A 25,241-nucleotide genomic window follows, 5' to 3' on the forward strand; every position below is an offset into this window, starting at 1 on the left:
TGTAGAGTGCTGAGGAAGGGTTGAAGTTGTGCTGTGGTGGTGTTCATGTTGCTATGAGTAGAGGTGATGGTTATATCGTCCGCATATGAGGCTGTTTGTATGTTCTCGGGTGGTTGTGGAATGTTGTGCATGAACAGATTAAAGAGTGTGGGGGTGAGGACTGAGTCTCGAGGGACACCATTCTGAAAGTATTGTGTGCATAAATAGAGACAAGTTGGATATGCTGCAGTCACGTTGTCATCTGACATATTATTGCAGGAAGATCCACAAAAGAGCAAAATTTAATGGTTTATTGTCGTTCGAAAAGGCAAATTGTGATCAAGTTCGCGTACAAGTCGCATATGAACCATTGTTACACCTGGACATCAACATTGGCACATCCTTCAGTAACATGATCCAACAAGCATTTCATCTTCAATAACGTCATCAATATGCATACTAAAACAAACACCTTTAATACAATCACCGCTTTGTCACGTGAGGACAACGGTAACCACAGGTTAGTCTCTAATAATGATCCCCAAATAGAACACCATGACCAGTAGGTAACACGACTTCACTCCTCAAGTTTTTGATGTGACCATCACTGTGGTCACCACACAGACACAAGAGGGGGCTCTCTCTCTCTCTCTCTCGCTCTCTCTCTCTCCCCGCACAATCCGTGTTGCGTGTCGAACCTCTCATGTTTAGACAAACATTGAACATTCACAAAGTTGATAAAAGCCTTTTCTTCATGTCCATCGCTCTAAGAACCCGAGTCTAAATGAACAGGACATGCTAGGGAATCTCCCTTCGTCCGTGTGTACCGTGGGAATATGCACTGCAGACAGTTTATTTTGTGCAGTTAAAAACAAGGGGACAGTGTTGTGTCCTTGGAGGGTCATAATGGCCCAAGTGGCTTCCTCCTGAGTCTGGGTGGTTCACATGCCTGAGAGTGAGGGGCACATGTGGTTTACATGCCTGAGAGTGTGGGACACATGTGGTTTACATGCATGAGAGTATGGGCCACAGGTGGTTTACATGTATGAGAGTATGGACCACAGGTGGTTTACATGCCTGAGAGTGAGGGGAACATGTGGTTTACATGCCTGAGAGTGAGGGGCACATGTGGTTTACATGCATGAGAGTATGGGCCACAGGTGGTTTACATGTATGAGAGTATGGACCACAGGTGGTTTACATGCCTGAGAGTGAGGGGAACATGTGGTTTACATGCCTGAGAGTGAGGGGCACAGGTGGTTTACATGCATGAGAGTATGGACCACAGGTGGTTTACATGTACAAGAGTGTTGGACACATGCAATTTAAATGTATGAGAGTGGGGAACATGAGGTTAACATGTATGAGTGTGGAGCACATATAGCTTACATGTATGAGGGTGTGGGGCATATATAGCTTACATGAACGAGAGTGTGGGGCACATGTGATTAAGATGATGGCATGGCTATATGCGGTTAACATATACGAGATTATGGGCACATGCAGTTAACATATATGGGTGTATGGGCACATGCGGTTAACATATATGAGAGTATGGTACATATGCAGTTTACATAGATAAGAATACGGGGCGTATGTGGTCTTAATATGTGAAAGCAATGTGCACATGTGGTTTACATGCATGGGAGTGTGGGACACGTACATGCCACTTGTCGCTTGCAGAGAACAGTTTTAATGATTCGAGACACAAACACTTGTTTCGGATTAAAAACAAACGATGTATTCATCCCATCTCTCTAACCACCGGTCCCCTCCCCATTGTTTTTAGTGAACAATATGAAATTTGTGACGTGTCTTATATAATGACAACACAATGAAGTTCAAACAAAACGAGATTTTATGAAATAGTGAGGATTAAAAGAATTTAATACATGGCTGGTTAATTCAGATACAAGCTACTTTACAATAATAAAAAATATTTAAACACAAACATGGCTGGTGATGTTGAGTCATTCAGTCACTGTAATAAAAAATCTGTACCAATGGGCTTTTTATGATCAGTTATCGAGTCACGGAAGCGTTAATCTCTAGACAAAGCAAATGAAAACCTTTGCTGAGATTTTGAGAAGAACTCAACAATCATTGATTAATAATCCATCGGTACCTGGTCATTCATTATGACCTCACACTACTCACTAGTTGTCCCATGCCCAAGCTCTCAATGCAGTAAACGTAGGGGTGGAGATGTGGAAGGACATGCCAGGAACAGTAGAATGAAACACCAGGGACACTGGGAGGAAACACCAGGGACACTGGGAGGAAACACCAGGGACACCGGGAGGAAACACCAGGGACATTGGGGAGGAAACACCAGGGACATTGGGAGGAAACACCAGGGACACTGGGAGGAAACACCAGGGACATTGGGAGGAAACACCAGGGACATTGGGAGGAAACACCAGGGACATTGGGAGGAAACACCAGGGACACTGGGAGGAAACACCAGGGACACCGGGAGGAAACACCAGGGACATTGGGAGGAAACACCAGGGACACTGGGAGGAAACACCAGGGACACCGGAGGAAACACCAGGGACATTGGGAGGAAACACCAGGGACATTGGGAGGAAACACCAGGGACATTGGGAGGAAACACCAGGGACATTGGGAGGAAACACCAGGGACACTGGAAGGAAACACCAGGGACACTGGAAGGAAACACCAGGGACACTGGAAGGAAACACCAGGGACACTGGGAGGAAACACCAGGGACACTGGGAGGAAACACCAGGGACACTGGAAGGAAACACCAGGGACACTGGAAGGAAACACCAGGGACACTGGAAGGAAACACCAGGGACACTGGAAGGAAACACCAGGGACACTGGAAGGAAACACCAGGGACACTGGAAGGAAACACCAGGGACACTGGAAGGAAACACCAGGGACATTGGGAGGAAACACCAGGGACATTGGGAGGAAACACCAGGGACACCGGGAGGAAACACCAGGGACACTGGAAGGAAACACCAGGGACACTGGGAGGAAACACCAGGGACACTGGAAGGAAACACCAGGGACACTGGAAGGAAACACCAGGGACACTGGAAGCAAATACCAGGGACACTGGAAGCAAACACCAGGGACACTGGAAGGAAACACCAGGGACACTGGAAAGCCCAAGGTACATGTGTGTGTAGTATTTGGTCATATGATCCAATAATCATTGTGTATTGATCTGCCAAGATTTTCATGACCTTGTACTTTCGTTTTGTTTTATAGTTTGTTGTTGCTTTTTTTTTACAAAAGATGTTTCATCTCGGACTTGTTAATTTTTGGAGACATCTGTGCGTCTCTCGCACACAACTAACCATGCTACCATTTCCTAATCCATTCCCATGCTGCGTTGTCTTTCGCACTCCTTGGCCCGCACTCTCCATCATGCGCTCAGGTGAAGCTGAGCTTGTGACTGCACCTGGAGCTGCGCTTGGAGCACACGTCCGCACCGTGTAGTTGTAACTTGCTGCCCAGTGGAGGAGCATCATTGCGTCCGCTGTTGAGCAGCCGTGGGGGCAGATTCCAGCAGCACAAGCACGACTGCGGAACAAAACTCAGCTTCAGCTCTAAGGACAGTCAATGAGATTTAAAATTACAATAAACCACAACGACACAAATTTACCAATGCCAATGCGGGTTACATGTACGAGAGTGTAACCCACTTGTGGTTCACATGCCTGAGATTGTGGGGCACATGTGGTTCACGTGGCTGAGAGTGTGAAGAACATGTGGTTTACATGCCTGTGAGTGTGGGACACATGTGGTGTACATGCCTGAGAGTGTGGGGAAAATGTGGTTTAAATGCCTGAGAGTGTGAGGAACATGTGGTTTACATGCCTGAGAGTGTGGGGAACATGTGGTTTACATACCTGAGAGTGTGGGACACATGTGGTTTACATGCCTGAGAGTGGGAGAACATGTGGTTAACATGCCTGAGAGTGTGGGGAACATGTGGCGAACATGCCTGAGAGTATGGGGCACATGTGGTTCACGTGGCTGAGAGCGTGAGAACATGTGGTTTACATGCCTGAGAGTGAGGGGCACATGTGGTTTACATGCCTGAGAGCATGGGGCACATGTGGTGTACATGCCTGAGAGTGTGGGGCGCATGTGGTTTACATGCCTGAGAGCGTGGGGCACATGTGGTTTACATGGCTGAGAGCATGGGGCACATGTGGCTCACATGCCTGAGATTGTGGGACACATGTGGTGTACATGCCTGAGAGTGTGGGGAACGTGTGGTTTAAATGCCTGAGAGTGTGAGGAGCATGTGGTTTACATGCCTGAGAGTGTGGGGAACATGTGGTTTACATGCCTGAGAGTGTGGGGAACATGTGGTTTACATGCCTGAGAGTGTGGGGGCACATGTGGTGTACATGCCTGAGAGTGTGGGGCACATGTGGTTCATATGCCTGAGAGTGTGGGGCACAGGGGTGTCGAGAAGGGAGGTCAAGAGGGATCGCTGCCTCAGGGCCAGGGGTCCGTTGAGGGGCCCGAGCTTCTCCTGTTATCTATCTATAATTCCAGTAATCTCTGTGTGTATGTGTGTGTGTATGTATGCGACAACGATTTCTCGACAACTACCGGTCCGATATACTTGAAACTTGCCAGGTATATTGCTGGGGACCCGAGGATGTGCCTTTTCAAGGTTTGAAATTAATCGGACAAGTACTTACCGAGCTATGGCGATTTAGCCGTTCGCCGTTCGCTTTGGCGTTGCGAATGGACCAAACCATTGCATGTAAATAGAGGGGGGGGTTCTGTGGTCGTTGCGAATGGACCAAACCATTCATGTAAATAGAGGGGGGGGGTTCTGTGGTCGTTACTGCCACGTGGTTTCAAAGTTTTTTTTTGTTGTTGTTGTTTGCACGCATGTTTTTTTGCACCCACGTACGGGCACGCCCTAGGATGTTTACACACACACACCCCTACACAAATTTTTTTTTTTTTTTTTTTTTGGCAAGGAACGGGCACCCACGTACGGGCACGTCCTAGCTTATATATAGTACGGGCATGCCCTAGTTTTTAACAATACAGTGAAACCCCTCATCGGCTCATCCTCATTTCCTCATCGTTATATTTAAACCCACAAGCTGATTTTGCTTTCCTTGCCGGAAACAAAACAACATTTACTACTGTACTGTTCATGGTACAGTTTCAAACTTTACAGAAAATGGTTATTAAGCAGAAATGTGCCTTACAAAGAAATGGGTTTGTGTCCTCTTTGTCCAAAAACAATAATTATTAACCATCTTCGCACGTATTCACCTCCGCCACCAAAGGTGGATGGAGGTTACGTTTTCACCCCTGTATGTTTGTCTGTTTTTACTCCCGCTAGGGAGTAATGCATTCGTGTGTGTGTGTGTGTGTGTGTGTGTGTGTGTGTGTGTGTGTGTGTGTGTGTGTGTGTGTGTGTGTGTGTGTGCGTTTGTGAACAAGATATCTGGAAAAGTTCTGAACGGATTTGGATGAAAGTTGGTGGGATGATTGCCCTTGGGGTAAGGAAGAATTTATTAGTTTTTGGTGAAGCTCAGGATATTATTCCGGATCCAAGAATTTTTTGGGGAATTTTTTTTTCTGTTTTCCTTTAAAAACCATTTTCTCTGCAATAATTGGACCGATTGAGAGCAAATTTTTACCATAGGAGGGACTCTGTCTGCAGAATATTTCAATGGTAATTATGACGTCACAGGTCACGTGGGTCGGCCGCCATATTGTTTTGAGTGAAACACTAAAATCCAATTTTCTCCAAAACGCCTGAACAGATCGAGGCCAAACTTTGCAGGCAGAATCGCATACTCTTGACGAACAAAAAACGTCAGTGAGCATGACGTCATGCATCACATGGTTTCAGAGTTATGACGTTTTTAAGCGCAAATATTTAAAACCTAGCTCCTCCCTCATTTGTGATCCAATCGAGGGGAAACTTCACAGATCTGTTCAGCATATCAGTCTACTAAAATGTCCTTTTGGAATTTGCGATAGGTCACGTGGTTTTGCAGATATCGTTAATTAAACGCAAATAATAAAAACATTTATATCCCTTGAACCACTTCATTGATCGACGTGAAACTGCATACTTTAGTAGAGGTCATGAAGAGTAACAAGTGTGCAAAATTTGAAGATGATTGGATGTACGGTCTGGAAGCTGGAAGTTGTTATTGCGTGAAAAAGAAGAGTCTTCGACTGTGGACGATTAATTTTTTTATCACATGTGCAGACTTGCAGACATCGTTTGACACAATGTCCCGGGTTAATTTGAACCTCAAATAAAATTATAATTCCAGATTTGTCAATGGCTGAGGTATATTAACAAACGAATAAAACAGATTTGGCAAAATTCGAACTTTTTTTTTAAAAGATCGCATATTCACCCAAGGTTGAGAGGCTGAAGAAGAAGAAACCTCGCATGGGCTTCCCCGACTAAAAAATAATTCTGGCTCTGCGATTTTCAGGTTTATTTATCTATATATCTACATATCTGGGCAGTGTCTGTTGTCACTGAACTACTCCCTGAAACTTTTATTTCCGTGGTGGTGAAGTGTTTTTAATAACGTGGTGGTGGTTTTGAATCACGTGGTGGTGAGGTATTTTGAATCACGTGGTGGTGAGGTATTTTGAATTATGTGGTGGTGAGGTGTAAAATGATGTGGTGGTGAGGTGTTTTTAAATCACGTGGCTGTGAGGTGTTTTTAATCTTCTATATATTCTATATATATATATGTCTGTGCAGTGTCTGTCTTGTGTTGTCACTGAACTACTCCCTCAAACTTTTGTGAAATCGTACTATTCCAACTTGACCCACGGCGGGAGTATGCGCTCTACTGAGTGGCGTTCTAGTTGTCCATTTGTTTGTTTGTTTGTGAACAAATTATCTCAAAACGTTGTGGACAGATTCGGACGAAATTTGGCAGAGATGTAGCATATGTAACAATGACGAAATGATTAGATTTTGATGAAGATTCGTATTCGGATCCGGCTACTAGAATTTTTAAAGTGATTCTTCACCGTTGGGAGATGGGGCCAAAAACTATACATAGCAGGATATCTCAAAAAGTTGTGGACGGATTTGGACGAAACTTGGTGGACATGTTGTGTGTGTGACATGGAAGGATGGATTCAATTTTGGTGAAGATCCGGATCCAGCTAGTATAATTTTTTAAATGATTCTTCACCATATGGCCAACCAGGTGGAGGTATTCTCTCTACTCAGTGCCGTTCTTGTTCTTTTCTGTGTTCACGCTCGATGGAATCATCAGGTCATATGTGAGCATGACGTCCTCATTTTCAATGATTGCCCTTGGTTCGTGTTTCCATGAGTTTTCTGGTACTGGGATGTTTCAATTTTTGCAGACATGCCAATGATCAATTTGCATACTTTGTTGTGCCATTGTACGTAAAGTTGTTCTGATTTTTTTTTTGCATCCTGTGAGCAGGTGACTAGTCTGTTTCTGTCTTGCAGAATCTACACTTGTCCGTCTGGCTCAGTCCCACCATCTTTTTTAATCCATTGGTGTAGTGTCCTTGATCTTTGGCATTTGTTATGATTTGTTTGCCGTCCTAGTTGATCCGACTTCTTCTTAGCCATTCCAATGAGCCTTCTTTGTCTATCCCCACTCTGTCCAACTCCTTTTTGTATTTTCCTGCTCTTTTGTCATTCTCCCAGTTGTTGGTGTATATTTCTTGTTATGTATTTTTATATATTTATTTTGTCCTTTTTGCAATTGTTGGGGCTGTATTTGTTGCCGTTTCATTTTCCTGTGTGGCATCTTCTATTCTGTAAAAAAATGTGTCATAATATATAAATATAACATTCTCCTTACTAACTTCCCCCTCCCCTTCATCTTTCTCTCTCGTTCTCCCCCATTCTCCCTCTCTCTCTCTCTCTCTCTCTCTCTCTCCCTCTCCCTCTCCCCCTCTCCCTCTCTCTCTCCTCTAACCTGTCCTCACTCCCTCCTCAAAAGTGCAGCACTCTCCTCCCACACCCCTTTCTCCCCCCTCCCTCTCTGTTTCTCTTGCTCCCACCCCTTTCCTCACCCCCCCCCCCCTTGGTGTGTATAACGACGTATGAGGTATTGCTCCCCTCCACTCTTCCACGCTTCCACCCCCTCCTCATCTCCCCCCTCCCTCCCTCTCTTCCCCATTTTTTCCCCCCTCTCTCCCTCCTCTCTTGGTATTCGCGTCAGTGAAGTAATGGGTGATATTTGCTTGTGGAATAATAAATTTACACTTTCCCACGTTTGCATTTAAATAAAGTTTCCTCCATGCACATGCCATCATGTGACCATACCACCAAGCATTGTCATCATTTGACCATACCACCAACCTGCCATGTCATTGTGCCACCATGTACCATGTCATAATGTCACTGTGCCATCATGTCACTGTGCTACCATGCCATCATGTCACCATGTCACCATACCTCCTTGTACCATGCAGCTTGCACCATTTTTTTTCTTCTTTTTGTATACTGAATCGAGGCTCGTGAAAGAGCTAACATTTATTTCACAAACAAATCAACCAGACAAACAAAATATATAAAAAGAGGGAGCGGAAGACAAGATGGGGAGAGAAGGGGAAGCACACAAACACAACATTTGAGAGCAGGGAGATGTGTGGGATGGAGAGGGCTTGGGGGGACGAGGCGTGGGAAGGGAAGGGGGGGGGGGGGGGTGGGAGAAGTATAAAACAAAAGGACACCAAGAACTTCCAGGACAGAAATTGGTATTTCAAAAAAGTGGATTTGGGGTGAAATTAGCGGGGGTAGAAAAGATCAAGGTTTTGGATGTGGAAAGATAAGAGATGGTGGTGAACAGATGTTTTAAAGACCTGGAGTATGGAGTGGGATTGACGAGAGTGAGGGAGTTTGTTCCAGAGGTGGGAGAAAAGAGGAATGAAGGAGCGAAGGTGAGCAGAGAGTCTTGATTTTGGCAGTTTAACCATAAGAGGGTTGCAGGCAGATCTTGTGCGACCTGTAGGAATATTTGGGGACAGAGCCCAGAGAGAGCTGTGGGGGGGGGGGGGGGGTGGGGGGGGGGCAAGGCCAGAGAGGAGTCGGTAGAAGACGGAAAGACCACCAACCTGCCTGCGGTGAGTGAGTGAAAGGCCCTTGGAGTTGGCTTCATCGCGGGAGATTCCAATGATTCTGAACGCTTTGGTTTCAACAGCGTGAAGACGAGCTAGGTGTGAGGCAGGAGCACCAGTCCAGAGGGGAGAGCAGTATTCCATTGAGCTGCGGATGAAAGCCGGATGTGGTGAGCAGCTCAGGTGTGCCAAGGAAGGACTTCGCACGACGGAGGATGCCCAGTCGGCGACTGGCTTTCGAGGCCAGATTTGAAATGTGGTTTTCCCAGGAAAGGTCATGGCAGATAGTGAGACCCAAAAGCTTGAGTGACAGAACTTGTTGGAGAGGATTGTTGAGAAAGTGGATGGGAGGGTTGTCCAGTCGGTATTTTCGGAGAGACATCGTAAGAGTGTGAGATTTGTCAGGATTGAAAGACATGTTCCACTTGTTTGCCCAGTCTGTGATTTTGTCCAGGTCTGCAGAGAGTGAGGAGGCTGCAGACTGCCGATCTGAGGGATGAGGAATGGAGCGACAAAGAGTAGAGTCATCAGCAAAGAGATAGAGAGGATTTTCAAGAGAGTCATAGAGATCATTGATGAAGACCAGAAAAAGCACAGGGCCCAGAACCATGCCATCATGTCATCGTGCTACTATGCACCATGTTATCATTTCGCTGTGCTACCATGTGCACCATGTCATCATGTCACTGTGCTACTGTGCACCATGCCTTCATGCCACTGTGCTACCATGCACACCATGTTATCATGTCACTGTGCTACTGTGCACCATGCCTTCATGTCACTGTGCTACCATGCGCACCATGTCATCATGTCACTGTGCTACTGTGCACCATGTCATCATGTCACTGTGCACCATGTCATCATGTCACGGTGCTACCATGCGCACTATGTCATCATGTCCCTGTGCTACTGTGCACCATGCCTTCATGTCACTGTGCTACCATGCGCACCATGTCATCATGTCACTGTGTTACCATGCACACCATGTCATCATATCACTGTGCTACCATGCACACCATGCGATCATGTCACTGTGCTACAATGCGCACCATGTCATCGTGTCACCATGCAGCTTGCACCATGCCATAATGTCACTGTGCTACCATGCACACCATGTCTTCATGACACTGCTACCCTGCACACCATGCCATCATGTCACTGTGCTACCATGCACAACATGCTATCATGTCACTGTGCTACCGTGCACACCATGCCATCATGTCACTGTGCTACAATACACACCATGTCATCATGTCACTGTGCTGCCATGCACACCATGTCATCATGTCACTGTGCTGCCATGCACACCATGTCATCATGTCACTGTGCTGCCATGCACACCATGTCATCATGTCACTGTGCTGCCATGCACACCATGTCATCATGTCATTGTGCTACCATGCACACCATGCCATCATGCTACTGCAATGTGGGCGGAATTAAAGTGGGTTGTGTTGTACTGATCAAGTCACCTCCCTCCCCACCACTCACCCTGAAACAGTTTTTGAAGCGTTTACTGACGAAGTACAGCACGATGGGGTTGATGCATGAGTTCACAGATGCTAGATTGATGCCAATGTAATCCAACACCAACAGGAAGCTGAAGATGCATGTTAGAGAGGGCATAAGCAGCTCACCACCAATATATAATAAACTGTTATAAATACACAGATGGTGTACATCAAGAGAATACATTTGTGGAACTTTTAATTATGTTATCCATCACTCAAACAAGGGATATAACGTCATCGACATATTACGTCTGTAAGGTGGTGGGGAGTTGGGGCAGGACGAAACGGTGAAAAGGAAGAGAATGGAAGCATTGTGTAGATAGCCTGTCTGTGCTCCCCAGCCCCCCCCCTCAATCCCCCGACCCCAGCACTGCCTGTGCTGTGTCCCCCAAATATTCCTACAGGTCGCACAAGATCTGCCAGCAACCCTCTTCGGGTGAAACTGCCAAAATCAAGACTCTCTGCTCAACTTCACTCCTTCCTTCCTCTTTTTTCCCGCCTCTGGAACAAACTCCCTCACTCTTTTCAATCCCACTCCACCCTCCAGGTCTTTAAAACAGCTGTTCACCACCATCTCTTATCTTCCCCCATCGAAAACCTTGATATTTTCTACCCCTGTTAATTCACCCCAGATCCACTTTTCTGAAATACCAACTTCTTTCCTGGAAGTTCTAGCAGTGTCCATGTGTTTTTATTTTTCCTCTCCCCCCCCCCTCCCACGCCTCCTCCTCCCAAGCCCCCTCCCTTCCGATGTCCCTGCTCTCAAATGTTGTACTTGTGTGCTAACCCCTATCTCCACATCTTGTCTCCCGCTCCCTTTATTTCGTCTCATGTGTCCGTTTGTTTTTTTGTCATTAATGTTTGCGCTTACATGAGCCTCGATCTTGTATACAAAAAAAGAAGGTTTGTATGGGGGAAACAGTACAGTAGAGTAGGGTAGGCGAAAAAGAGAAGGAAGGTGAGGTGCAGTGGAAAAGCAAGTGAGGGAAGAGGTGTCTGGTGGGAAAGATGGGAAGGTGAAGAAGGGATGGGAAAGGGAGAAAGGTGATTGCAGGGGAGGGAGGGGCACAGAAGGGGTGGATGGAAGGGGAGGGATGGGAGAAAAGGGGATGAGAGGAGTGGTGAGAGGAGGAAGAGGGAAATCCTGGGGAGGGGAGGGTGGTTTGAAGTGACTACACTTTTGAGGTCCTGTGCTCCTGTCATGTGCATATAGTTTACAAGGAAAAGTATGGGTGTGGCATCATGCATATAGTTTACAAGGAAAAGTATGGGTGTGTCATCATACATATAGTTTACAAGGAAAAGTATGGGTGTGGCATCATGCATATGGTTTACAAGGAAAAGTATGGGTGTGGCATCATGCATATGGTTCATAAGGAAAAGTATGGGTGTGGCATCATGCATATAGTTTATAAGGAAAAGTATGGGTGTGGCATCATACATATCGTTTATAAGGAAAAGTATGGGTGTGTCATCATACATATAGTTTACAAGGAAAAGTATGGGTGTGGCATCATGCATATGGTTTATAAGGGAAAGTATGGGTGTGGCATCATGCATGTAGTTTATAAGGAAAAGTATGGGTGTGTCATCAATCATCATACATATAGTTTACAAGGAAAAGTATGGGTGTGTCATCATACATATAGTTTACAAGGAAAAGTATGGGTGTGGCATCATGCATATAGTTTACAAGGAAAAGTATGGGTGTGGCATCATGCATATGGTTTATAAGGAAAAGTATGGGTGTGGCATCATGCATATAGTTTATAAGGAAAAGTATGGGTGTGGCATCATGCATATAGTTTATAAGGAAAAGTATGGGTGTGTCATCATGCATATAGTTTATAAGGAAAAGTATGGGTGTGGCATCATGCATATGGTTTATAAGGAAAAGTATGGGTGTGGCATCATGCATATAGTTTATAAGGAAAAGTATGGGTGTGGCATCATGAATATGGTTTATAAGGAAAAGTATGGGTGTGGCATCATGCATATGGTTGTCAGGAAAAGTATGGGTGTGGCATCATGCATATAGTTTATAAGGAAAAGTATGGGTGTGGCATCATGCATATCGTTTATAAGGAAAAGTATGGGTGTGTCATCATGCATATAGTTTATAAGGAAAAGTATGGGTGTGTCATCATACATATAGTTTACAAGGAAAAGTATGGGCGTGGCATGCATATAGTTTATAAGGAAAAGTATGTGTGTCAAATCATGCATATAGTTTATAAGGAAAAGAATGGGCATGGCATGCATACAGTTTAAAAGGAAAAGTATGGGTGTGGCATGCATATAGTTTATAAGGAAAAGTATGGGTGTGTCATCATACATATAGTTTACAAGGAAAAGTATGGGTGTGTCATCATACATATAGTTTACAAGGAAAAGTATGGGCGTGGCATGCATATAGTTTATAAGGAAAAGTATGTGTGTCAAATCATGCATATAGTTTATAAGGAAAAGAATGGGCATGGCATGCATATAGTTTAAAAGGAAAAGTATGGGCGTGGCATGCATATAGTTTATAAGGGAAAGTATGGGCGTGGCATGCATATAGTTTATAAGGAAAAGTATGGGTGTGGCATGCATATAGTTTATAAGGAAAAGTATGGGCGTGGCATGCATATAGTTTGAAAGGAAAGGTATGGGCGTGGCATCATGCATATAGTTTATAAGGAAAAGCATGGGCGTGGCATGCATATAGTTTATAAGGAAACGTATGGGCGTGGCATGCATATAGTTTATAAGGAAAAGTATGGGCGTGGCATGCATATAGTTTATAAGGAAAAGTATGGGTGTGGCATCATGCATATAGTTTATAAGGAAAAGTATGGGTGTGGCATCATGTATATGGTTTATAAGGAAAAGTATGGGTGTGGCATCATGCATATGGTTTATAAGGAAAAGTATGGGTGTGGCATCATGCATATAGTTTATAAGGAAAAGTATGGGTGTGGCATCATACATATCGTTTATAAGGAAAAGTATGGGTGTGGCATCATGCATATAGTTTACAAGGAAAAGTATGGGTGTGGCATCATGCATATGGTTTAAAAGGAAAAGTATGGGTGTGGCATCATGCATATAGTTTATAAGGAAAAGTATGGGTGTGGCATCATACATATCGTTTATAAGGAAAAGTATGGGTGTGGCATCATGCATATAGTTTATATGGAAAAGTATGGGTGTGGCATCATGCATATGGTTTATAAGGAAAAGTATGGGTGTGGCATCATGCATATGGTTTATAAGGAAAAGTATGGGTGTGGCATCATGAATATGGTTTATAAGGAAAAGTATGGGTGTGGCATCATGCATATGGTTTATAAGGAAAAGTATGGGTGTGGCATCATGCATATCGTTTATAAGGAAAAGTATGGGTGTGTCATCATGCATATAGTTTATAAGGAAAAGTATGGGTGTGTCATCATACATATAGTTTACAAGGAAAAGTATGGGTGTGTCATCATACATATAGTTTACAAGGAAAAGTATGGGTGTGGCATCATGCATATGGTTTACAAGGAAAAGTATGGGTGTGGCATCATGCATATAGTTTATAAGGAAAAGTATGGGTGTGGCATCATGCATATGCTTTATAAGGAAAAGTATGGGTGTGGCATCATGCATATAGTTTATAAGGAAAAGTATGGGTGTGGCATCATACATATCGTTTATAAGGAAAAGTATGGGTGTGGCATCATGCATATAGTTTACAAGGAAAAGTATGGGTGTGGCATCATGCATATGGTTTATAAGGAAAAGTATGGGTGTGGCATCATGCATATAGTTTATAAGGAAAAGTATGGGTGTGGCATCATACATATCGTTTATAAGGAAAAGTATGGGTGTGGCATCATGCATATAGTTTATAAGGAAAAGTATGGGTGTGGCATCATACATATCGTTTATAAGGAAAAGTATGGGTGTGGCATCATACATATCGTTTATAAGGAAAAGTATGGGTGTGGCATCATGCATATGGTTTACAAGGAAAAGTATGGGTGTGGCATCATGCAGATGGTTTATAAGGAAACGTATGGGTGTGGCATCATGCATATAGTTTATAAGGAAAAGTATGGGCATGGCATGCATATGGTTTATAAGGAAAACTATGGGTGTGGCATCATGCATATAGTTTATAAGGAAAAGTATGGGCATGGCATGCATATAGTTTATAAGGAAAAGTATGGGCGTGGCATGCATATAGTTTATAAGGAAATGTATGGGCGTGGCATGCATATAGTTGATAAGGAAAAGTATGGGCGTGGCATGCATATAGTTTATAAGGAAAAGTATGTGTGTCAAATCATGCATATAGTTTATAAGGAAAAGAATGGGCATGGCATGCATATAGTTTAAAAGGAAAAGTATGGGCGTGGCATGCATATAGTTTATAAGGGAAAGTATGGGCGTGGCATGCATATAGTTTATAAGGAAAAGTATGGGTGTGGCATGCATATAGTTTATAAGGAAAAGTATGGGTGTGGCATGCATATAGTTTATAAGGAAAAGTATGGGCGTGGCATGCATATAGTTTATAAGGAAAAGTATGGGTGTGGCATGCATATAGTTTATAAGGAAAAGTATGGGTGTGGCATGCATATAGTTTATAAGGAAAAGTATGGGTGTGGCATGCATATAGTTTATAAGGAAAAGTATGGGTGTGGCATGCATATAGTTTATAAGGAAAAGTATGGGCATGGCATGCATATAGTTTAAAAGGAAAAGTATGGGCGTGGCATGCATATAGTTTATAAGGGAAAGTATGGGCGTGGCATGCATTTAGTTTATAAGGAAAAGTATGGGTGTGGCATGCATATAGTTTATAAGGAAAAGTATGGGTGTGGCATGCATATAGTTTATAAGGAAAAGTATGGGTGTGGCATGCATATAGTTTATAAGGAAAAGTATGGGCGTGGCATGCATATAGATTATAAGGAAAATATGGGCGTGGCATGCATATAGTTTATCAGGAAAAGTATGGGCGTGGCATGCATATAGTTTATAAGGAAAAGTATGAGCGTGGTATGCATATAGATTATAAGGGAAAGTGTTGGTGTGGCATGCATATAGTTTATAAGGAAAAGTATTGGCGTGGCATGCATATCGTTTATAAGGAAAAGTATGGGCGTGGCATGCATATCGTTTATAAGGAAAAGTATGGGCGTGGCAATCCGTGGCATGCATATAGTTTATAAGGAAAAGTATGGGCGTGGCATGCATATAGTTTATAAGGAAAAGTATAGGCGTGGCATGCACATAGTTTATAAGTAAAAGCATGGGCGTGGCATGCATATAGTTTGAAAGGAAAGGTATGGGCGTGGCATCATGCATATAGTTTATAAGGAAAAGCATGGGCGTGGCATGCATATAGTTTATAAGGAAACGTATGGGCGTGGCATGCATATAGTTTATAAGGAAAAGTATGGGCGTGGCATGCATATAGTTTATAAGGAAAAGTATGGGTGTGGCATCATGCATATAGTTTATAAGGAAAAGTATGGGTGTGGCATCATGTATATGGTTTATAAGGAAAAGTATGGGTGTGGCATCATGCATATGGTTTATAAGGAAAAGTATGGGTGTGGCATCATACATATCGTTTATAAGGAAAAGTATGGGTGTGGCATCATGCATATAGTTTACAAGGAAAAGTATGGGTGTGGCATCATGCATATGGTTTAAAAGGAAAAGTATGGGTGTGGCATCATGCATATAGTTTATAAGGAAAAGTATGGGTGTGGCATCATACATATCGTTTATAAGGAAAAGTATGGGTGTGGCATCATGCATGTAGTTTATAAGGAAAAGTATGGGTGTGGCATCATACATATCGTTTATAAGGAAAAGTATGGGTGTGGCATCATACATATCGTTTATAAGGAAAAGTATGGGTGTGGCATCATGGATATAGTTTATAAGGAAAAGTATGGGTGTGGCATCATACATATCGTTTATAAGGAAAAGTATGGGTGTGGCATCATGTATATAGTTTATCAGGAAAAGTATGGGCATGGCATGCATATGGTTTATAAGGAAAACTATGGGTGTGGCATCATGCATATAGTTTATAAGGAAAAGTATGGGCATGGCATGCATATAGTTTATAAGGAAAAGTATGGGCGTGGCATGCATATAGTTTATAAGGAAATGTATGGGCGTGGCATGCATATAGTTGATAAGGAAAAGTATGGGCGTGGCATGCATATAGTTTATAAGGAAAAATATGTGCGTCAAATCATGCATATAGTTTATAAGGAAAAGTATGGGCATGGCATGCATATAGTTTAAAAGGAAAAGTATGGGCGTGGCATGCATATAGTTTATAAGGAAAAGTATGGGTGTGGCATGCATATAGTTTATAAGGAAAAGTATGGGTGTGGCATGCATATAGTTTATAAGGAAAAGTATGGGCGTGGCATGCATATAGTTTATAAGGAAAAGTATGGGTGTGGCATGCATATAGTTTATAAGGAAAAGTATGGGTGTGGCATGCATATAGTTTATAAGGAAAAGTATGGGTGTGGCATGCATATAGTTTATAAGGAAAAGTATGGGTGTGGCATGCATATAGTTTATAAGGAAAAGTATGGGCATGGCATGCATATAGTTTAAAAGGAAAAGTATGGGCGTGGCATGCATATAGTTTATAAGGGAAAGTATGGGTGTGGCATGCATATAGTTTATAAGGAAAAGTATGGGTGTGGCATGCACATAGTTTATAAGTAAAAGTATGGGCGTGGCATGCATATAGTTTGAAAGGAAAGGTATGGGCGTGGCATCATGCATATAGTTTATAAGGAAAAGCATGGGCGTGGCATGCATATAGTTTATAAGGAAAAGTATGGGCGTGGCATGCATATAGTTTATAAGGAAAAGTATGGGCGTGGCATGCATATAGTTTATAAGGAAAAGTATGGGCGTGGCATGCATATCGTTTAAAAGGAAAAGTATGGGCGTGGCATGCATACAGTTTAGAAGGAAAAGTATGGGTGTGGCATGCATGTAGTTTATAAGGAAAAGGATGGGCATGGCATCATGCATATAGTTTATAAGGAAAAGTATGGGCGTGGCATGCATATCGTTTATAAGGAAAAGTATGGGCATGGCATGCATATCGTTTATAAGGAAAAGTATGGATGTGGCATGCATATAGTTTATCAGGAAAAGTATGGGCGTGGCATGCATATAGTTTGTAAGGAAAAGTATGGGCGTGACATGCATATAGTTTATAAGAAAAAGTATGGGCGTGGCATGCATATTGTTTATAAGGAAAAGTATGGGCGTGGCATGCATATAGTTTATAAGGAAAAGTATGGGCGTGGCATGCATATAGTTTGTAAGGAAAAGTATGGGCGTGGCATGCATATAGTTTATAAGGAAAAGTATGGGCGTGGGATCATGCATAGAGTTTATAAGGAAAAGTATGGGCGTGGCATGCATATCGTTTATAAGGAAAAGTATGGGCGTGGCATGCATATAGTTTGTGAGGAAAAGTATGGGCGTGGAATGCATATAGTTTGTGAGGAAAAGTATGGGCATGGCATGCATATAGTTTATGAAGAAAATTATGGGCGTGGCATGTATATAGTTTATAAGGAAAAGTATGGGCGTGGCATGCATATCGTTTATAAGGAAAAGTATGGGCGTGGCATGCATAAGTTTGTAAGGAAAAGTATGGGCATAGCATGCATATCGTTTATACAGAAAAGTATGGGCGTGGCATGCATATAGTTTATAAGGAAAAGTATGGGCGTGGCATGCATATAGTTTGTAAGGAAAAGTATGGGCATAGCATGCATATAGTTTATAAAGAAAAGTATGGGCGTGGCATGCATATAGTTTATAAGGAAAAGTATGGGCGTGGCATGCATATAGTTTGTAAGGAAAAGTATAGGCATGGCATGCATATGGTTTATAAGGAAAAGTATGGGCGTGGCATGCATAGAGTTTATAAGGAAAAGTATGGGCGTGGCATGCATATAGTTTATTCGGAAAAGTATGGGCGTGGCATCATGCATATAGTTTATAAGGAAAAGTATGGGCGTGGCATGCATATAGTTTATAAGGAAAAGTATGGGCGTGGCATGCATATAGTTTATAAGGAAAAGTATGGGCGTGGCATCATGCATATAGTTTATAAGGAAAATATGGGCATGGCATGCATATAGTTTATAAGGAAAAGTATGGGCGTGGCATGCATATAGTTTATAAGGAAAAGTATGGGCGTGGCATCATGCATATAGTTTATAAGGAAAAGTATGGGCGTGGCATGCATATTGTTTATAAGGAAAAGTATGGGCGTGGCATGCATATAGTTTATCAGGAAAAGTATGGGCGTGGCATGCATATAGTTTATAAGGAAACGTATGGGCGTGGCATGCATATCGGTTATAAGGAAAAGTATGGGCGTGGCATGCATATAGTTTATAAGGAAAAGTATGGGCGTGGCATGCATATGGTTTTAAGGAAATGTATGGGCATGGCATGCATATAGTTTATAAGGAAAAGTATGGGCATGGCATGCATATAGTTTATAAGGAAAAGTATGGGCGTGGCATCATGCCGTATCCATACTCCGCAGGTGGTCGTGTTAATAAGCCAGCTGGTTGCTCTTGCTTGTTTACATAAATGATCCAATGATTTATCGTGAAGAGTTAACTTTTTTTGGTGTGTACGATGGATGACCTGTGGGTCTCGCCAATATTCCGGTCATAGTATAAACGTTGTATGAGCAACGTTGTACGATTGTGAATATTAATGTATAATTTGTTTTACAAAAACGCGAATCTGCATAATATTTGATGTTTTGCACGGATTGAGTGGAATCATGATTGGTGATGTAATTACCTCTGCCACCAAAGGTGGATGGAGCTCATGTTTTCACCATTGTTTGTCTGGCTGTCTCTTTGCTAACAAGTTATCTCAAAAAGTTGTTGATGCATTTGGACGAAATTTTGTGGAGTGCTTGGATATGTGTCAAGAACAAAATGGTTAGATTTTGGTGAAGATCTGGATCTAGATCTGAGATTTTAAAAAGTGATCCTTCACCATTGAGTGATTGGGCTAAAATACGATACAGTCACGTGAAAAAGTAAGGACACCCCATGTAAAGTTTTGACTTTTTCAACATATTTCAACATACAGCTATTTGATCTTCATTTCAACAATATTGACAGATAAAGGTGATATAATATAACAAATATCATGTAACATTTACATTTTGTAGTCCATTGTATAATTTAAATAAACATAAATGCAAATTTCGCAAGTGGAAAAAGTAAGTACAGCCTTGGCTCTTATAGCCATATAATAACCATATCTAATAGTGGTATTGCTCCCTTTGGCAGAAACAACCTCAAGTAGGCGTTTCTTATAACTGTCTACCAGTCTCTGACATCGACTGGGAGAAATTTTTGCCCACTCCTCCATGCAGAATTCTTTCAGCTGTGCGATGTTTGAGGGGTTTCTTGCATGCACAGCTCGTTTCAAATCCCCCCACAACATATCAATGGGATTTAGTTCCGGCCTTTGACTTGGCCATTCCAGAACCCTCCATTTCCTTCTTTTCAGCCATTCCTTGGTGGATTTACTGGTATGTTTAGGGTCATTGTCATGTTGCAAGGTCCACCTTCGGTTGAGCTTCAACTTTCTGACAGATGGCCTCACATTATCCTCAAGCACCCTCTGGTACAGTGAAGAATTCATCGTGGATTCCATGATGGTGAGCTTCCCAGGCCCTGATGCAGCAAAGCTGCCCCAAACCATAGTATTTCCACCACCATGCTTTACAGTTGGTATCAGGTTCTTGTGGTCAAATGCTGTCTTTGGTTTTCGCAAAATATGTCTTCTGGTACTGTGGCCAAATAGCTCTACCTTTGACTCATCTGTCCAGAGCACATTGTTCCAGAAGAGCTTGTCTTTGCCTCGGTGTTCATTGGCAAACTTTAGTCTTGCCCTGATGTTCTTTCGCGACAGAAAAGGTTTCCTTCTGGCACACTTCCCATGGAGATCAAATTTGTGCAGCCTCTTTCTAATGGTAGACTCGTGCACTTTGACATCATCAGTGGCAAGAGCTACCTGTAGGTCCCGTGATGACATTCTGGGGTTCTTAGAGACCTCTTTCAGCATCTTGCGGTCGGCTCTCGGGCTGAACCTGCTGGGGTGGCCTGGCCTGAACAAGTTGGCAGTTGTTTGGAATCTTCTCCACTTATAGATGATCTTCCGGACAGTCGAATGATTGATTTCAAATTGTTTGGAGATCTTTTTAAATCCCTTCCCAGGCTCGTAGGCATCTATAACCTTCTTTCTGAAGGCATCAGAGAGCTCTTTTGATATAGGCATGGTGACGCTGCACACTTCAACAACAAAGGGCAAACGAAACTAAATGTCTGAGGTTTAAATAAGACAGGTTCCTCCAAGATCCTATCTAACGATGTTGTAATCATTTGCACCTGAGCTGGTGCACCTGATTCTAATTTTAGGTATTTGAAGTAGTGATAAATGTAGGGGTGTACTTACTTTTTCCACATGCGAAATTTGCATTTATGTTTATTTAAATTATACAATGGACTACAAAATGTAAATGTTTCATGATATTTGTTATGTTATATCACCTTTAGCTACCAATATTGTTAAAATGAAGATCAAATAGCTGTATGTTGAAATATGTTGAAAAAGTCAAAACTTTACATGGGGTGTACTTACTTTTTCACGTGACTGTATATAGCACGATATCTCAAAAAGTTGTGGACGGATTCGGTCGAACTTTGGGGGACAGGTTGGGTATGCGACAAGGAAGAATTGTTTCAATTTTGGTGAAGATTCGGATCTGTTTCTGCATCAGATCATTTTAATTTTTTTAAAGTGATTCTTCACCATTGAGTGATAGTGCCAAGAATGATGTCTCAAAAAGTTGTGGATGACATTGCAAAACTAGGAGGATGAGTTGGGTATGTGAGCAGAACAAGGCGATTCGATTTTGATTTAGGTCTGAACCCAGATCCGATCTATCAGTGGGATACAAAACGTAAACTGTTCAGTCTGACGAAGGTATGCTCTCTACCGAGTGCTGTTCTAGTTATTGTTGCTTTAGGACTTAACCACATGAACGATTATAATTATTGCTTTGTAATATAGTTGTTTCATTAAGCCACCGCTATACTACAGGATAGTGGGAGGCTTGCTTATTGCTGCTTTGAGCTTTCCATTATCGCCCCCCCCCCCCCATTAGAGTATTTCTTCAATTAGCGCCCCCCAATTTTAAGGACTCCAAGACCATCATTTCGAGAAAAAAAATCTTCATGCATGCCTAATGTTCCCAATTTCCAAGCAGTATCTCGGAGCCGGCTGGGATTTTCAGAATGAAAGTTTGCATAAATAATGGCAATACAAAGTTTGCGCGGTTGACACAATTGTTTTGATCCTTGACTTAAATTTTAAGGTCATGAACCAATTATAGTGTGGTGCTGTGCACACACGACTCGATTGCCAGAGAGGTAGGCCACAACGCGTGGATACAAACACGAGTCTTTATTAAGAGCTCGCTTATCAGCACTGGGCGGGCTCGAGCTTAGAGCCCGCATATATGTCCCGAGGCCACGCCTTGCCCCCAGGTGTGGCCGATCGGCCGAAAGGCGGGGCATGCATTTCAGTTCCCCGCCTGGATGCTCGCGCCACCCACTGGTGCACGGAATTATTACCCCTTGTGACCGCCACACGCGCCCCCCCAGAATTCCCGCGCACCTGAAGGGTGAGCTTGCGGGGAAGCCAGATGACCCGGCCAAAACGTCCCCTGGCGATGCGTGCAGGGCTGTGGGTTAGCGGGACGGCAGGGCTGGGGGGTGCCGGGGGTCTGACCGCCGGGGGGCGGCCTCGACGCGGAGGCAGAGCTGCTTGCGGGGGGTGGTCCAGATCGAGGTGGGCCGGCTTGAGGCAGTCCACGGAGATACGATCCGGGGCACCACCAATGTCCACGGTGAAATGTTTGTCGTCGGTCTCCAGCACGCGGAAAGGCCCGTCGTACAGGGGCCGCAGCGGTGCCCGGTGGGCGTCGTGTCGGATGAAAACGTACTCCGCCGTGCGAAGTTCCGGGGCGACGTTGGAGGGCGGGCAACCGTGGTGTGCCGTGGGTACCGGGGTGAACCTCCTGGCGGCCTCCTGCAGGGTGGAGCGTTGTTGCGCCACGGACCAAGGAGCCGTGGAGTCGGGGATAAACTCGCCTGGCACCCGCAGCAGCTGTCCGAAGACCAGCTCTGCCGAGGACACGCGCAGGTCGTCCTTGGGCGCCATTCTGAGGCCCAGCAGGACCCAGGGGAGCCTGTTGGCCCAGCTGCCGTCGTGGAGGCTGGCCCGGAGTGCGGCTTTCATGGAGCGATGAAAGCGCTCGCACAGGCCATTGTCCTGGAGGTGGTAGGCCGTGGTGCAGTGCAGTTTGACGCCGAGCCCTTGCACCACCGCGCCCCAGAGCTCCGAGGTGAACTGGGGGCCGCGACCGGACGAGATGTCCGAGGGGGCACCAAACCCGGCAACCCACGTGGCGATGAAAGTGTGTGCGATGTCAGCCGCAGTCGTCGCCGCCAAGGGCACGGCCTCCAGCCACCGGGTGGTGTCGTCCACCATGGTGAGGAGGTGGGTGAACCCCCGCGAAGGGGGCAGAGGTCCCACCAAGTCGACGTGGACGTGGTCGAACCGACGCTTTGGCACCGTAAACGGGGCCAATGGGGCCCGGGTGTGGCGGTGGACCTTTGCGCGCTGGCACGCGAGGCACGTCCTGGCCCAGTCGCGGACGTCCTTCCTGAGGCCATGCCAGACGAACTTTGCCACGACGAGCTTCTGGGAGGCCTTCGTGCCCGGGTGTGACAGGCCGTGGATGGCGTCGAAAACCGGGCGCTGCCAGCCAGCGGGCACGATGGGGTGAGGCCGACCGAGGGAGACGTCGCACAGGAGGGCCGTGCCCGCGACGTCGAACGGCACCTCAGTGATGCGGAGGCCCGTGACGGCAGTCTGCAAGACCTGGACGCCAGGGTCGACGGTCTGGTCCTCCGCCATCTGGGCATGGTCGATCCAGAGGTGGACCGCGTGCGCGATGGACCAGGAAAGGCAATCTGCCACCGGGTTGTCTTTACCCGCGACGTGACGGATGTCCGTCGTGTACTCAGACACGGCAGAGACGTGACGTTGCTGCCGGGCCGACCATGGCTCAGCGACCTTGGCCATCGCGAACACAAGGGGCTTGTGATCAACGAAAGCCGTGAACGGGCGGCCCTCAAGCAAATGGCGGAAGTGTCGGACCGCCAGGTGGGGCGAGCAGCTCGCAGTCGAAGCTGCTGTAGCGGCGTTTGTGCGGGCGAAGCTGCCGGCTAAAAAACGCCAGGGGCTGCCAAGCACCACGCACCCACTGCTCGTGTACCGCGCCCACCGCATAGTCCGACGCGTCGGTGGTGAGGGCGATCGGTGCATCGGGCACCGGGTGCGCCAGCATGGTGGCGTTGGCCAGGGCCAGCTTTGCGCCCGCAAATGCCGCGGCCATCGGCTCCGACCAGGCGATGTCACCTTTGCCCGGCTTGCCCCGGAGGGCCTCGTGCAGGGGGCGGAGGAGCTGGGCGACGTGGGGCACGAAGCGGTGGTAAAAATTTACCATGCCCAGGAACTCCTGGAGCCCTTTGATCGTGCGGGGGTGTGGGAAACCCATGACCGCCTCCACCTTGACCGGTAAAGGGACGGCCCCGTGCCCGGTGATGCGGTGCCCCAAGAAGTCGATGGCGGCGACGCCGAAACGGCACTTTGCGGGGTTGATGATCAGGCCATGCTGGCCCAGGCATTCGAAAAGCGTGCGGAGGTGGAGCAGGTGCTCCTCCCGGGACGCGCTCGCGACTAGGATGTCGTCCAGGTCGACATAGATGAAAGGTAAGTCACGCAAGACACTGTCCATGAGCCGTTGGAACGCCTGGGCCGCATTCTTCAACCCGAAAGGCATCCGCAGGAACTCAAAGAGGCTGAAAGGGGTGATGATGGCCGTCTTTGGGACATCGTCCGGTTGTACGGGGACCTGGTGGTAGCCCCGGATGAGGTCCACCTTGGAGAACACGGTCGTGTTTGCCAACCGGGTGGAAAAGTCCTGGATATGCGGGACCGGGTAGCGGTCGGGGGTGGTGGCATCATTGAGCCGGCGGTAGTCACCGCGCTGCCGCCATCCGCCGCCGGGCTTCGGCACAATGTGCAGAGGAGAGGCCCAAGCACTGTTGGAGCGCCGTACGATACCCAGCCGTTCCAGTGTGGTGAACTCCGCTTTCACCACGGCGAGCTTCGTGGGGTCGAGTCGGCGTGTCCGGCGTAGACCGGCGGCCCGACCGTGGGGATATGGTGCTCCACCCCGTGTTGGACGGCCACCGCTGAGAAGGTGGGCCGCGTGAGGGCCGGGAAACTGGCGAGGAGGCGGGTAAACTCGTCCGCTGCCGGAAGCGTGCAGCCTAACCTCGCCGGGACGGAACCTTTCAGCAAGCCGCTTGGCAAGCCGCTCGGTGAACAAGCGAGCGAGCTGAAGGTTTCGGCCTGGACAAGACGTCTGCGCTTAACGTCGACCAACAGCCCATGCGCACATAGGAAGTCCGCGCCGAGCAGGGCCATTGGCACGCTGGT

At 45.5% G+C, this 25,241-nt stretch overlaps 1 protein-coding gene across 1 annotated transcript in view; it reads right to left on the reverse strand.

Annotated features, from left to right (window-relative positions):
* Window positions 1-276: 276 nt before the first annotated feature.
* LOC137437344 (endothelin receptor type B-like) overlaps window positions 277-25,241 on the reverse strand; it is a 33,083-nt gene continuing 8,118 nt past the window's right edge. Inside the window, exons 6-7 of the mRNA XM_068131690.2 lie at window positions 10,573-10,681; window positions 277-3,537 (exon numbers count right to left, since the gene is read on the reverse strand). Of these exons, the coding sequence (XP_067987791.2) occupies window positions 3,388-3,537; window positions 10,573-10,681 (259 nt within the window). The 3' untranslated portion in view covers window positions 277-3,387. The remainder of the gene's footprint in view (window positions 3,538-10,572; window positions 10,682-25,241) is intronic.

This window comes from Myxine glutinosa, chromosome 12 (assembly GCF_964187855.1).
Source record: "Myxine glutinosa chromosome 12, kmMyxGlut1.1, whole genome shotgun sequence".
NCBI classification, from domain to species: Eukaryota; Metazoa; Chordata; class Myxini; order Myxiniformes; family Myxinidae; genus Myxine; species Myxine glutinosa.